The following is a 16,399-nucleotide window of genomic DNA, read 5'->3' on the forward strand; positions in this document are numbered from 1 at the left end:
CATAATATTCATACTTACCTGAGTTCACTGCAGTACAAACTCCTTTTTAATTGATTTTAATTGTCTCTTGTGATTATTTGTATTTTCAATAAAGGAATAATTTGTTTACGAATGGGAGTAAATTTGTTGGCTTCCTGCAGTTTTAACATATTAGAATGACATGCACATTTAGTCATATGGCTGCACATGATGTCTATTGGCCCCCTCCCCGGTATAATGTGGTGCTTCATATTGCTGCTATACTCTCCTCTACCATATCTTTTTAGTACATCTTCTGTTGATGCATTCCCCCAATTTTTTTTCTATTCGATTCATATAGACTAAACTAATGTGTCAGCAAGTTTTGTTACTATGTAATCTGAATGCTGTAGGGACAAAGACCCTGTAGGGACAAAGACCCTGATTCTTGTGATATGTCACTTAGCTTACTGGGTGCAACAGTTGTGAGAGAATCCATTTTCCCTACTGCAGAGAATGCTGAGCCCTGTATAACCCCAATCCACATCACTGATTGGCAGATTTTTACATAGAATGTATATTGACAGAAAACTGCTAATCAGTGCTAGGGGTGGGGTTTGACTAGGAGGCACAAGACACATAGTCCTGTACTGATTATCTCCTGCAGATAAAACACTGATTTTATTGAATCAGAAAAACACAGCCCAGTAAGTGACACATCCCTGAAATCAGGGTCTCTACCCCAACATCATGCTGCTATCAGATTACGTAGCAAAAACCTGGTGTCAGACTTCCTTTAACTGAAAAGCCTTTGATTAGGTATATAATGGTCCTGTATAAGCCTTGTGTTAGGGTTGGCAGATTTCACTAAATAAAATATAAAAATAAAGTGCAATCGCAACCCGGGGTCCACCATGCAGAGAAGAACCCTGCTGCTAGTGTGAACAATGACGGAACACAGAATATCAAGCTCAGTTACTTCACCGAGAGGTACGGCACAAATATGCGAAGTGCTGTACCCTGTTTACATCACAGAGATATTAGCAGGTGGCTTAGACTTGCTCTGTAACTAAACGGTGCTAACCGCACACCTGAATGAAGCAGGTGCAGAGCCAAGATCCCCTATTGCTTTCACCGAGAAGTATAGCCTAAGGGTTGAGCTTGCTCTGGAGCTGAACTGTGCCAATCGCGCACATGTACGAAACAGATGCTAAGCCAAGCGGCTAGTTACCCAGTCCTGACACTACTGAACCTGTGCCTGACCGGCACCCTTAGAATGTAGCAGACTTAAGACTCAGGCGTTGTGCCAAGGGAGCGAAACTGCATAAGTGTGCAACCTCCCTGCCAACGTGTACAGTCTCCGAGCAAAGACACACACGTGTGCAGACAGAGTGGTAGAGTATCCACCCACACACACCAAACATAAATGACACTAGCGCCCACGTGCGCCGCTGACAGCCTTTTATACGCTAGGCTCCACCCCAAACACTCATGCCCAGTCGGCCGAGACATCGCCCCGCAGGCCAATCCAGAGCTGCCACCTCATCAGAGCAGCTAACGTCCGACCACCAATGAGAAGCCGCCACCTCACAGACATGCTCAGTAAGGTGATCTCTGGACTTAGACTCCAGAGCGCAAGGCTGCACCCGCATATCATTGGTTACCATAGACTTGGCTGGAGAGCCAGCAGTAACCCAACGTATACCACGAGCCTGAGCAAGACGCTGGGACCGACGTCTGTGCTGAGCAGCAACCGTCAGCGGCTGGACCCGAATGGGAGACTGCAGAATCAATTCTTGGGAACTATCCCGCACAGCAGGAGAATCCCGACACCTTGTACCATATGTTTAGTTTATGGCGCCCTAGGCATTGAATACAGCAAAGTATAGTCAATTAAGGTCTTACATGTGTTACAGGGAAAATTACTTCCTCACCCTGTTTTGATGATCTTAAAGCATACTTGTCCTTTATGTAATCATTCAGAATAACCTGTAAGAGCACATGAGGAATAACACTATTCCAGACTATTATATACTTTTTATCCTGCATGTTTCATCAGTTTTCCCCTTTGAATCTTTCATAATACACTGCCCTATCGTATAATGCCTCATATGTGTCCATACATTGTGTCTGCGCATTCACGACGTACAGACCCATAAACTTACTATTGAATCCGTACACATCTCTATGGGTGCAGCTCACACAGGAGCTGAGGACTTCAGAGCAGCGTTTTGACTGCTAGGCGAGACTCAGACCCCACTGATCAGAAACAGGCCCCACCCAGACCCAGCTGATCAGAAACACTGTACAGCGCCTGTGATATATAAAAAGTTTTACGACGGTTACACTTTAACCCTTTCCTGACACATGATGTGCATTTACAAGTGCTTCTTGCTAAATTAGAATATCATCAAAAAGTTAATCTATTTCAGTTCTTCAGTACAAAAAGTGAAACTCATATATTACATAGTCATTACAAACAGAGTGATCTATTTCAAGTGTTTATTTCTGTTAATGTTGATGATTATGGCTTACAGCCAATGAAAACCCAAAAGTCATTATATCAGTAAATTAGAATAATTAACAAAAAAACACCTTCAAAGGCTTCCTAAGCGTTTACAAAGGTTAATTTGCCTGATTCAGTAGACTCCACAATCATGGGGAAGACTGCTGACTTGACAGATGTCCAAAAGGCAGTCATTGACACACACCAGAAGGAGGGTAAGCCACAAAAGGTCATTGCTAAAGAAGCTGGCTGTTGAGAGTGCTGTATCCAAGCGTATTAATGGAAAGTTGAGTGGAAGGAAAAAGTGAGGTAGAAAAACGTGCACAAGCAACTGGGATAACCGCAGCCTTGAAAGGATTGTTAAGAAAAGACCATTCAAAAATTGCTTTAATAGCATCCTTCAACTTGTCTGCCTTGTTGGGTCTGGTGTCTCTCATCTTCCTCTTGATAATACCAGGCGAGTTTGCTGCCAATCAAGCACAGTGATACTGTTGTTTTTAAATCAGGTATTGGTACTTTTGGCAGTGTGGACAGGTGCCAAGTCCTGCTGGAGAATGAAATTTCCATCTCCAAAAAGCTTGTCGGCAGAAGGAAGCATGAAGTGCTCTGAAATTTCCTGGTAGACGGCTGCGCTGACTTTGGTCTTGATAAAAAACAGTGGACGTTCACCAGCAGATGACATGGCTCCCCAAACCATCACTGATTGTAGAAACTTCACGCTAGACCTCAAGCAGCTTGGATTGTGGCCTCTCCACTCTTCCTCCAGACTCTGGGACCTTTATTTTCCAAATGAAATGCAAAATTTACTTTCATCTGAAAACAACACCTTGGACTACTGAGCAACAGTCCAGTTCTTTTTCTCCTTGGCCGAGGTAAGACACATCTGCGTTGTCTGTTGGTCATGAATGGCTTGACACAAGGAATATGACACTTGTAGCCCATGTCCTGCATACATCTGTGTGTGGTGGCTCTTGAAGCAATGACTCCAGCAGCAGTCCACTCCTTGTGAATCTCCCCTTTTGCATGGCCTTTTCTTAACAATCCTTTCAAGTCTGCGTTTATCCCAGTTGCTTGTGCACCTTTTTCTACCATACTTTTTCCTTCCACTCAACCTTCCATTAATATGCTTGGATACAGCACTCTGTGATCAGCCAGCTTCTTTAGCAATGCCATTTTGTGGCTTACCCTCCTTGTGGAGTGTGTCAGTGACTGCCTTCTGGACATCTGTCAAGTCAGCAGTCTTCCCCATAATTGTGGAGCCTACTGAAGCAGACTAAGGGACCTTTTTAAATGCTTAGGAAGCCTTTGCAGGTGTTTTTTTGTTAACTATTCTAATTTACTGAGATAAGCCATAATCATCAACATTAACAGAAATAAACACTTGAAATAGATCACTCTCTTTGTAATGACTCTATGAAATATATGAGTTTCACTTTTTGTATTGAATAACTGAAATAAATTAACTTTTTGACAATATTCTAATTTAGTGAGAAGCACTTGTATGTATACAGGCAAGCACTACATAACTTTACACATGCATGCAACTCTCCATATTACTACTAATATGCATGTACGAATAAATACAATCATGATTAACCTAGAAACAATTACATTAATAACCGACAAAAAATATAGGAACTGTTTAATCCCACATTGCAAAACTTTATTAAATCCATATGTGCAGCTTCCAGTAAATGTACAAATGGTCAAATAAAAAACACAGTACAATTTGTCATGTACCGCGTGGAGTTCGGCTATGCAAATCTAATACACAAATTGTATAGTGTTCGTTTAGAAAAGGTAGGAAACCAGCAATAAGAACACTCAGTCCAGCACGGTCTTCCTGCAATATGCCATATTGTATCTGCAGGTGCCCCACACTGTCATGTGCCCCAATACACAGACACCCTTATTACTTTCGGGCACTTTTGCCTACTTACAAAATCCCTGGATACCTGATGGATAATTCCCTTTTTTTCAGATATATTGCAAATGATGGATTCAAGGACATTAAAAGAAAATGCAAACTTTACACATACAAGTTGATAATCTCGAAGACTAGTCCACTGTCCTCATTTTCATATGAATGCACTATATGCAATGTATTCTTTACTAAAAGTGGTCCCTCATGCTCTGTTCTAATGGCGAACTGTTAACTATAGGAAGTTTATTTTTGTTTTTTAGAATTTATGATAGTCTGCCCAGGTGCAGAGTCTATAAAGGTCTATAAAGCCAAAACATAGGGGGATTTGTTGTGATCTTCACATCCCTGAGAAAAATATGCATTGCAAAATGTTATTCTGTTCTGCAGCAGAGACAATTAAAAGCTTCCTTTGCTGTCACTTTGCTGTTTCTCTCAATATTGTAAAACATTTTCACAGGAAAGAACTGTCGGTCTGGCTTCCTCCATAAGGTCCGCTGGAGTCTATTAGTAGTACAGCCCCCTGCGATTGTGGAGACTAGCGCTGCCTACAGGTCATTAGTGGGGAGTGCAACCTAGTTATATCTATATGCAGTCTGAATACTTAGATATAAATAAATTGGAAAAAAAGGATGAATATTTCGGAAAACCTGATAAATGGTAAATTCAGCTAGAGTATAGAAATTAATCTAAAATTAGATTTTTTTTTTCTGTCTGGTTCCATAGGTTCAGAGGGAGCTGGCCGCTGTCATTGCCCTGAAAGCCCGAAAATCTGGTGAGTAATAGTTAACCAGCCATATTTCTCCTTCAAAATCTGGTGGTCTGAAGTGTTTTTATTTTATCACTTGATTTTTGTTTTGTTACAGATGTTCTGTTTTGCTTTATTATAGATCTATGTAATAATCTTTGTTTTGCTGGTGTGAAGAGGAAAATGAAAACAAAATAAATCTTTAGAATGGTTTACTTTAGTTACTTTCATTTTGTACTTGACAAGTATGAGTTATTTTTTGCCACGTACCTCGGCTGTTTCACTGTTTACACTTGGGCAGAATATTATATCATGACTTCCTTTTGATTAAAGGGTTAATTTAATCTTCATAGATCAGTATTATTAGGTAGTGCTTGTAAAAACAAGCTCTTTTGCCATTTTCTGTTTTATTAAAATTTAGTTTTTCTTGAGATATTAACACTTCTTTTTTTTAAAAGGGAACCTGTCACCCCCCCCCCCCCCAGGCATTTTTAACTAAAAGAGCCACCTTGTGCAGCACTAATGCTGCATTCTGTCAAGGTGGCTCTTTTAGTTCTGGTCCCTGCCAACGCTGCAATAATCGCTTTTATAATGTGCCCCTCATACCTCTAATTAGACCGGGGGCAGGTCTTTCCCCCCTATCACAGACACACCACAGCCGTCACTCATGGCCTCTGCGCGCCAGGCGCCGCCTCCTCTTCCTTCATTAGCATTCCCGGTGCCTGCGCTGTAAGTTTTTTGGGGGGCATTCGCAGTTGCGCTGCCCTTCAAACTTACAGTAGCGAATGTCTCCGTAATACCGTTTTTCCTTTAATAGTCTGTGTAAATAGATGAGAAAAAAATAAGGTATTCAACTGTTCTATTTAGAGCCATATGCAAATTGCCTCTTCAGAGAAAAAGAGGACTTGAACTTTATAGCGCCACCTGTTGGAAGTAGCGATCCTACAAGTCACAATCAACCCTTTAACGAGTCTTGTAATATGACTTAGGATAAGAGCCAAATCAGTATCTCAATTTGCAGCCACGATGTTTCGGGCTGTTGGCCCTCGTCAGTGCAAAGCATGAGAACTGATTTGGCTAGGTGAGAGGCTCTGGACTGAGGTCTAAGGGGTAAGGTTTCCGAGATTTTTGGCCATACAGCAGCGTACTAAAGGCTTACGCTCGGTCTTCCTCTTTGGCTTCATTTTCTACGTTTAATTGTTCCACTCCATTTTAGGCCTCGTTCACACATCCCTATTTAAATGGTGAAATAATGTTATTGATGTCATCAGTGTTTTTCACAGATAGATAAATAAATAAATGATAAAGCTTTTCCTACAGTACAGACCTAAAGTTTGGACACACCTTCTCATTTCTGAAAATACAGAAAAATCTTTAAATGAGAAGGTGTGTCCAAACTTTTGGTCTGTACTGTATACTTTGCAATGTTAAATACAGGTGACACACCGATGATGCCATACATGTGCCGTGCGTGTGTTTCATAGTCCCTTAGACTTGTATTGGCATTTTTCATCCAGTCCGTGAAAAAACACGGACATGTGAACAGCACTATAGACCATAATGGGTACATGTTGTATTTATGGAAAAAACAGATAAAACGCATACGTGGACGCATAGAACAATAAAATTGATGGACGTGTCCTACTTGACATAACCCCTTGACTATATTATGTTTTTTAAAGGGCCACTGTCACCCCCTCCAGCCGTTATAAACTAAAAGAGCCACCCTGTGCAGCAGTAATGCTGCAGTCTAACAAGGTGGCTCTTTTAGTTTTTGATTCATTTATTACCTCAAAAAAGCGTTTTAAAAATTGGCCACACATACCAGATATTATACCTGAAGGCGGTCCGAAGCGTCCTGTATGAATCCCCCAACTGCCGTCACTCTTCTCTTCAGGGCCGATGGTCCCCGCCCCCTGAGCGCTGTTATCTTCTGAAATCCGGCGCCTGCGCTGTGCGTGCCTGCCTGGGGCCTGCGCAGTGTTCATTGTCAGTGCGGCCACACTGTTGCTGAATCCCTCGCCCCGCACTGTTATTCATTATGCACAGTGCGGGGCTGGGGTTCCTGGGAAGGCGGGGGAGCTGGGGAGCGTCGGCGCTGGGGAGCGTCTAAACAGCGCAGTGCGCATGCCCAGGAACCCCAGCCCCGCACTGTGCATAATGAATAACACAGTGCGGGGCGGGGATTCAGTAACAGTGTGACCGCACTGACAATGAACACTGCGCAGGCCCCAGGCAGGCACGCACAGCGCAGGCGCCGGATTTCAGACGATAACAGCGCTCAGGGGGCGGGGACCATCGGCCCTGAAGAGATGAGTGACGGCAGTTGGGGGATTCATACAGGACGCTTCGGACCGCCTCCAGGTATAATATCTGGTATGTGTGGCCAATTTTTAAAACGCTTTTTTGAGGTAATAAATGAATCAAAAACTTAAAGAGCCACCTTGTTAGACTGCAGCATTACTGCTGCACAAGGTGGCTCTTTTAGTTTATAACGGCTGGGGGGGGGGGGTGACAGTGGCCCTTTAAAACCCCTTCACCCCCGGAGCTTTTTCCGTTTTTCCGTTTTCGTTTTTCGCTCCCCTCCTTCCCAGAGCCATAACTTTTTTATTTTTCCGTCAATTTGGCCATGTGGGGGCTTATTTTTTGCGGGACGAGTTGTACTTTTGAACGACATCATTGGTTTTAGCATGTCGTGTACTAGAAAATGGGAAAAAAATTCCAAGTGCAGTGAAATTGCAAAAAAAGTGCAATCCCACACTTGTTTTTTGCTTGCCTATTTTGCTAGGTTCACTAAATGCTAAAACTGACCTGCCATTATGATTCTCCAGGTCACTACGAGTTCATAGACACCTAACATGACTAGGTTATTTTTCACCTAAGTGGTGAAAAAAAATTCCAAACTTTGCAAAAAACAAAACAAAACAAAATTGCGCCATTTTCCGATACTCGTAGCGTCTCCATTTTTCGTGATCTGGGGTCAGGTGAGGGCTTATTTTTTGCGTGCCGAGCTGGCGTTTTTAATGATAGCATTTTGGTGCAGATACGTTCTTTTGATCGCCCGTTATTACATTTTAATGCAATGTCGTGGCGACCAAAAAAACGTAAATCTGGCGTTTCGAATTTTTTTCTCATTACGCCATTTAGCGATTAGGTTAATGCTTTTTTTTATTGATAGATCGGGCGATTCTGAACGCGGCGATACCAAATATGTGTAGGTTGGGGGTTTTTTTTATTGATTTATTTTGATTGGGGCGAAAGGGGGGTGATTTAAACTTTTATATTTTTTTTATTTTTTTCACATTTTTAAAAACTTTTTTTTTTTTACTTTTGCCATGCTTCTATAGCCTCCATGGGAGGCTAGAAGCAGGCACAGCCCGATCGGCTCTGCTATGCAGCAGCGATCATAAGATCGCTGCTACACAGCAGATTTGCAGGTGTGCTGTGAGCGCCGACCACAGGGGGGCGCTCACAGCCACTGGCAATCAGTAACCATAGAGGTCTCAAGGACCTCTATGGTTACAATGGAGGAGCATCGCCGACCCCCGATCATGTGACGATGCGCTCATATCCGGCCGCACGGCCGGATGCGGTAGTTAAATGCCGCTGTCTGCGTTTGACAGCGGCATTTAACTAGTTAATAGGCGCGCGCAGATCGCGATTCTGCTCGCGCCTATTGCGGGCACATGTCAGCTGTTCAAAACAGCTGACATGTCCCGGCTTTGATGTGCGCTCACCGCCGGAGCGCACATCAAAGCGGGGGTCCCGACATGTGACGTACTATACCGTCACATGTCGGGAAGGGGTTAAGGAATTCATCATGGTGTCTTTCCTTTACAAAATAATTTAGCATCAAAATAATTAGTGAACAGAGCTCTAAGGGGTTTGTACCAAGTTAGAACGGTATCACTTATTCATAGGGTAAGTCACGGGTCAGCAACCTTCAATCTCTTGCGGTTATGTAATGACAAGTCTCAGCATGCCCTGAAAGCCATAGGCTGTGCGTTGTCTGTCTGGTCATGCGGGAAGTTGCAGTTTCACAAGTGGAGTGCCAGAAGTGACGTGTTCTTTAATGCCCTATCTGAATAGAGCAGGAGCCAGTCTTGTGCCCCACCTCTCCATCATTTATTTTACATGGGACTTTCAGAGCCGAGTGTTATACTGGAAAATAATATACATTGAGTAAAGGGGTGGTGTGCATTCTTGACTTCCGCTCCATTCAGATGGGAATTTCAGGGCCCAGTTCTTGGTTGTAATGGGGGGCTTAAGGATCAGCCAGTTAGGGTACTGTCACACAGTGCCATTTTGATCGCTACGACGGTACGATTCGTGACGTTCTAGCGATATCGTTACGATATCGCAGTGTCTGACACGCAGCAGCGATCAGGGACCCTGCTGAGAATCGTACGTCGTAGCAGATCGTTTGGAACTTTCTTTCGTCGCTTGATCACCCGCTGACATCGCTGGATCGTTGTGTGTGACAGCGATCCAGCGATGTGTTCGCTTGTAACCAGGGTAAACATCGGGTAACTAAGCGCAGGGCCGCGCTTAGTAACCCGATGTTTACCGTGGTTACCAGCGTAAACGTAAAAAAACCAAACAGTACATACTTACATTCCGGTGTCAGTCCTCCGGCGTCTCAGCTTCTCTGCACTGTGAGCGCCGGCCAGCCAGAAAGCGAGCTCAGCGGTGACGTCTGACGTCACCGCTCTGCTTTCCGGCTATGGTGCTTACACAGTGGAGAGAAGCAGAACGCCGGGGGACAGACACCGGAATGTAAGTATGTACTGTTTGTTTTTTTACGTTTACGCTGGTAACCAGGGTAAACATCGGGTTACTAAGCGCGGTCCTGCGCTTAGTAACCCGATGTTTACCCTGGTTACCCGGGGACTTCGGCATCGCTCCAGCGCCGTGATTGCAACGTGTGACCGCAGTCTACGACGCTGGAGCGATAATCATACGATCGCTGCGACGTCACGGATCGTGCCGTCGTAGCGATCAAAATGGCACTGTGTGACAGTACCCTAATGTGCTACAAGCCATTTAACTAATTAGTGTAGTTTTAATTGATGTTTAAGGATTTTTTTCTTTAATTCATATGACTGTAATCTGATTCCAAAATGTATCTTCTAAATATGATTAAAAGGCCAAATGTGATCTGAATATGACCAGTATTGCTGTACATAATGCAATCACTTATAGGAAAACTAGAGCTAGAGTCAAAACTTTTTATTACAATTTAATTATAAAGGTAAAATGTTATTTGTGTAAAACTATCAATTAAAATGTGCACTAGACTCGTACAATTTTCCAGGTCACAATGAAGAGTTTTACCGAGTACATTGAATTATTTTACTTTTATTTCTTTTTTGTTGATTACTCGTCCCCACAAAGAAAGAGCGCTCTGTCTGTCTTAGATCACATTAATATTCATCCTAGTGACACCATATGCGGATCATCTTCGCACAGCACCAAACGGAAAAACAACGATATAACATAGGGGCCCATTGTTACATGGTGACAAACTCTTATCAGTACATGGATAAGAAAGGATATATAATATTTCAGCTGTGGCAAAGGTAGCACGCACCACGTGAAGTCATTAACTTATTCCCACAAATGTGTTGCTTATATTTGTGATATCACTATTTTTAGATTGATATTTCACTGATAAATGGCAGAAACCTACACACACGGAGATCACAAGGTTATACTATAGTGCAGCGATCAGTGGGATGCAGATCATGGTGGTAAGATATGCAAATAGCAAGTAAAATTGTGAAAAAGTGATGTATAAAGCTGGCAAGCATCAGCTGCTACAGCTCCAAATCTCACTGTGTGTACAGTATATGGGGGGATGTAGTTTCACCTGACTACTCTACTGATGGTATCATTGCTTTTCTGAACTTTAAGTCTTAAAGCTAATTCTGATACACATTTATTCTTCATAAGACACTTGTGTGCCTTGGATTCAAACAACAACAAAATTCTCAATTTTGGCTATTGCTTTTAGCATTAAAACCAATGAAAGAGGTGACACTAGAGTTCTAGTCCTCATCATCTCTGTCCTCTCTGAAGAGAAAATTTGCATATTTCCCAGAGGAGCGTTGCGGCTTAGAAGTATCCTCACCTTGTCAGGCTTGACGTGTCGCTCTACGCAAGGAAGAACGTTATACCTTGGATCCTGGTCAGACACGTCTCACACAGCCAAACCAGATCTCACACTTTGCACTGACTAGGGGCAGTACCCTGAAACACAATGTCTACAAATTGAGATTTTGGTTTTGGCTTTTAGTCGAAGTCATATGGCAAGGCTCGTTAGAGAGTCGATATTGACATTTAGGATTGCTACTTCCGATAGGTGGCACTAGAGTTCTAGTTCTCTTCCTGTTGTGAATTCTGCTTTTGGGTTCCCTCCGGTGGTAGTAGGTGGTAATGCAGTGGTCCCTGGGTTGCAGTCCTGGTCAGTAGGGTTGAGCGACCTTGACTTTTTTAGGGTCGAGTCATGTTTCACGAAACCCGACTGTTGGAAAAGTCGAGTCTGGCGAAATCGGCCGATTACTGCGCAAAGTCGAGGATCGGCCGGAACACGAAACCCTATGCACGTCAATGGGGATTCTTCTCCTCCTCCTCCTCCTCCTCCCCCTCCTCCCCCTCCCCCTCTCTCTCTCTCTCTCTCTCTCTCTCTCCCCTTGTCCCAGCACAGAAAATTTCGTTTTACACATTCCAAATCGCTACTGCGCACAAGCGATAAAATTATGATAGGCATGCACGCCCTAACCCCTATGTCATCACTCTGCCCACGCTCCTTCATTGGCTGTAAAAATGGCGCTAAACGCGTCATACGAAACGCGACTTTGGCGACAAGATCGCGTACCGCATGGCCGACCCCACACAGGGATCGGGTCGGGTTTCATGAGACGCCGACTTTACCAAAAGTCGGCGACTTATGAAAATGAACGATCCGTTTCGCTCAACCCTACTGGTCAGGTGTGTCTGCTGATTGCAGTTCTGACTGGGGTATTTAGGTGTGCAGGATTAATTAGTCCTTGCCAGTTGTCAATTGTTGTTGGGAGGTGTTGGACCTCTGCCTGGTTCCTCCTGCCTTTCTGCCTAATCAGCAAAGATAAGTGTCTGGTTTTGTTTCTGTGGCACACATGCTGTGTGCTTCATAATTCAGTGCTATTCTTTTGTGTTTTTTAGTCCAGCTTAGATTGTGTCAATATTTTCTCAGTCTTGTTGGATTCTCTGGGGTTGCAGATATTCTTTCCACGTCTTTAGTTAGATTGTGGAATTTTTGTATTATCTGCGGTGGATATTTTTGGAAGGGTTTTTTACTGACCGCCTAGTATTCTGTCCTATCATTTCCTATTTAGCTAGAGTGGCCTCTTTTGCTAAATCCTGTTTCCTACCTGCGTGTGTCTTTTCTTCTCCTACTCACAGTCATTATTTGTGGGGGGCTGCCTATCCTTTGGGGTTCTGCTCTGAGGCAAGGTAGTATTTCTATTTCCATCTATAGGGGTATTTAGTCCTCCGGCTGTGTCGAGGTGTCTAGGGTTTGTTAGGCACACCCCACGGCTACTTCTAGTTGCGGTGTTAGTTCAGGATTTGCGGTCAGTACAGTTTCCACCTACTGCAGAGAAAGTTTCATGCGGCTCCAAGGTCACCGGATCATAACATCTTCCTCTCTGAAGAGACAATTTGCAAAAAGGAAAAATTGAAAGCTGTAAAGGATCTGATACAATTTGACAAGGACCAGATTGTAATGGTTAGATGACTGAATGGCAGCTAGAGGTGAGAGTCCCTGCAAAGAATATCTCACTATTAGTGTTGAGCATTCCGATGCTGCAAGTATCGGGTATCGGCCGATACTTGCTGTATCGGAATTCCGATACCGGGATTCCGATACTCTTGTGGTATCGGGTATCGGGTATCGCAACAACATTAATGTTAAAATGTGTAAAAGAGAGAATTAAAATAAAAAATATCGCTATACTCACCTGTCCGACGCAGCCGGGACTTCAGCGAGGGAACCGGCAGCGTTGTTTGTTTAAAATTCGCGCTATTACTTGGTTACGTGAATTCCCGGCTTGTGATTGGTCAGGTCGGCCATGTTGCCGGGACGCGGACCAATCACAGCAAGCCGTGACGAAATTACGTCACGGCTTGCTGTGATTGGTCCGCGTCCCGGCAATATGGCCGCCCTGACCAATCACAAGCCGTGACGTCACGGGAGGCTGGACACGCGCCCATTTTAAAATGAGCGCGTCCAGCCTCCCGGCTTGTGATTGGTTGACCGCGGCGCAACCAATCACAAGCCGTGACGTCACGGGAGGCTGGACACGCGCCCATTTTAAAATGAGCGCGTCCAGCCTCCCGGCTTGTGATTGGTTGACCGCGGCGCAACCAATCACAAGCCGTGACGTCACGGGAGGCTGGACACGCGCCCATTTTAAAATGAGCGCGTCCAGCCTCCCGGCTTGTGATTGGTTGACCGCGGCGCAACCAATCACAAGCCGTGACGTCACGGGAGGCTGGACACGCGCCCATTTTAAAATGAGCGCGTCCAGCCTCCCGGCTTGTGATTGGTTGACCGCGGCGCAACCAATCACAAGCCGCGACGTCACGGGAGGCTGGACACGCGCCCATTTTAAAATGAGCGCGTGTCCAGCCTCCCGTGACGTCACGGCTTGTGATTGGTCAGGGCGGCCATATTGCTGGGACGCGGACCAATCACAGCAAGCCGTGACGTAATTTCGTCACGGCTTGCTGTGATTGGTCCGCGTCCCGGCAACATGGCCGACCTGACCAATCACAAGCCGGGAATTCACGTAACCAAGTAATAGCGCGAATTTTAAACAAACAACGCTGCCGGTTCCCTCGCTGAAGTCCCGGCTGCGTCGGAGAGGTGAGTATAGCGATATTTTTTATTTTAATTCTTTCTTTTACACATTTATATGGTTCCCAGGGCCTGAAGGAGAGTTTCCTCTCCTTCAGACCCTGGGAACCATCAGGAATACCGTCCGATACATGAGTCCCATTGACTTGTATTGGTATCGGGTATCGGTATCGGATTGGATCCGATATTTTGCCGGTATCGGCCGATACTTTCCGATACCGATACTTTCAAGTATCGGACGGTATCGCTCAACACTACTCACTATGGCTGGATTGGCAAAGCCACGCATCTCACGCCAAATTCAGCGGAAAAACTCTAAGGTGGCTATATTTGGAAACATTCTATTTTTTTCTCATTTATATTCTGTGTTCATTGTGATTGCAGTTCCCTAATGTCTCTGTAATTTTTACTTTATTATTATTGTAGTATTGTCAGACCACGTTCCTGCACAATTAAGCACAGCCATTACAAAGTACATAGCAGGGGCATTGTCACGAGTGTGTAACGCCAACCTGGGACATCTGGGGTAGAAGATCACTTCTTGTGAATCACAGATCTACCATTTAGCCTGTGTGTTTGGATCCCATATTAAATGAATTTGGCTTCCTTTGGTGCTGAAGAGGTTAACGACCCTTTCTATGCTGGTCAGAAACATGCAGCTCCATTTCAGCTGCTTCTGAACTGGTCATAAACTCTTCTTACAAAACCTGGTCAGACACTCTCTGCCTTGCCAGTGAAAGTTGTGCTTCCTTGTCCTTAGTAGACGCTGTGCTGAATAGGAGTTTGTTGTTGCTATTGGAGATACATTTTCCTGTGCTGTGTACTTAAGTGTTTCGGAGAGAAGTTGTGGTAGAGGTTTTCTGTTGTACTTGTATATTTATCTCCTGATCCCTGTTCTTATTTAGTTTGTTCCTCCCTGTCCCTATCTTCCTTCCTATTGTTGGTTGGTGGTTTTGTACGATAGAGGGTTTCTGATTTCCCTGTTTTGTCTTGTGTGGCTCTGTCACATTACATTTCTGCCATAGGCTCCATGGGGTAGGAGAGGAGAACAGGGATTAACAGGAGCATAGTGAGGTCAAAGACTTGGGCCTCTCTACCATCAAGAGTACCCCCGGGACAGGGATCGTTACGGTCTCAGTTCCAGTGACAGTTTGAGACCCCCTCCTCTATCTAAGACCGTCACAGCGTGACAGGCACATTTATGAGCTTATCACAGCACAGGAACATTTAATTAAAATACATCCAATTGTGGAAGTTAAGGTACCGTCACACTCAGCGACGCTGCAGCGATATAGACAACGAGACGTCAAATACAGCAGCTCCAGAACGATGCAGGAGCGATCCTGTGACGTAACGGTGACTCACTTATCGTTCTCACAGGTCGTTAGCTCCATGTAAAACATTGCTGATATCGTTGCTTTTGCTGTCAAACACGACGATACACGCCGATCTGACGGCAAAATATAGTTCTGGACTTCTAGCTCCGACCAGCGATATCACAGCAGGATCCAGATCGCTGCTGCGTGTCAAACACAACGAGATCGCTAACCAGGACGCTGCAACGTCACGGATCGTTGTCGTTCTCGTTGTAAAGTTGCTGAGTGTGAAGGTACCTTTATTCTTATTCCAAAAATATTAGTTAAAATGCACTTTGTTTGTGGAAACCCCTTTAAAAATTAATAGATGGGGCATAAATAGAGCAATGCTTATTACCAAGGACACAAACGTTCCCCCAGCACCATGTGGATTCCCGTGCTTACCGATGTTGAATGGACTTTATCTTCTTTTCTTTTGTATGGGATACATGGCAGGGTGCATTTGTGTCAATTATTTGAGGAAGAGATGAAACCGATAGAGGCAGTGTGGTGCTGTGGTCAATGTTCTGCCATTCATGTGGCTGTTACTTGGACACATGCCACCTATAAAAACTTTTTCCCAGAGCAAGTACACTGCCTTATGGCAACAATATTCAATAATGACCGTGATCTTTATAAGCAAGAAAATGTTCCCTGCCAAACTTCAAAAATGTTTAGTAGTAGTTTGAGGAACATGATAGAGTTCAGAGTATTGGTCTCAAAATTCCATAGATTTCAATCCAATCCATGGAGGCCCTAATCACAATATATAGGGTCGTCTAGTCACATTATTTTTACTGTAGTTAATGATGATAATGTAAAGTAAAGGTGAGTAGTAATCATTTAATCAGAATATTTTACAACATTCTGACTTTGAAACACAACTTCTGGACAATGTTCTAGTTAGTATATCATAAAGCTGGACATTGATTCTTTTTCAGACACTTTTATGTAAAGCCAGGATGGAATTTGCATTGTTCATCGCTGCAGGTCTAGCCAGGTATCGTGCTGC

At 44.1% G+C, this 16,399-nt stretch overlaps 1 protein-coding gene across 1 annotated transcript in view; it reads left to right on the plus strand.

Annotated features, from left to right (window-relative positions):
* The window catches only part of RAPGEF5 (Rap guanine nucleotide exchange factor 5), a 366,882-nt gene that overhangs the window by 151,281 nt on the left and 199,202 nt on the right, over positions 1-16,399 (plus strand). Inside the window, exon 7 of the mRNA XM_077268709.1 lies at positions 5,112-5,160. Within this exon, the coding sequence (XP_077124824.1) occupies positions 5,112-5,160 (49 nt within the window). The remainder of the gene's footprint in view (positions 1-5,111; positions 5,161-16,399) is intronic.

The sequence above is a fragment of the Ranitomeya variabilis genome, chromosome 6 (genome assembly GCF_051348905.1).
Source record: "Ranitomeya variabilis isolate aRanVar5 chromosome 6, aRanVar5.hap1, whole genome shotgun sequence".
Classification (NCBI taxonomy): Eukaryota; Metazoa; Chordata; class Amphibia; order Anura; family Dendrobatidae; genus Ranitomeya; species Ranitomeya variabilis.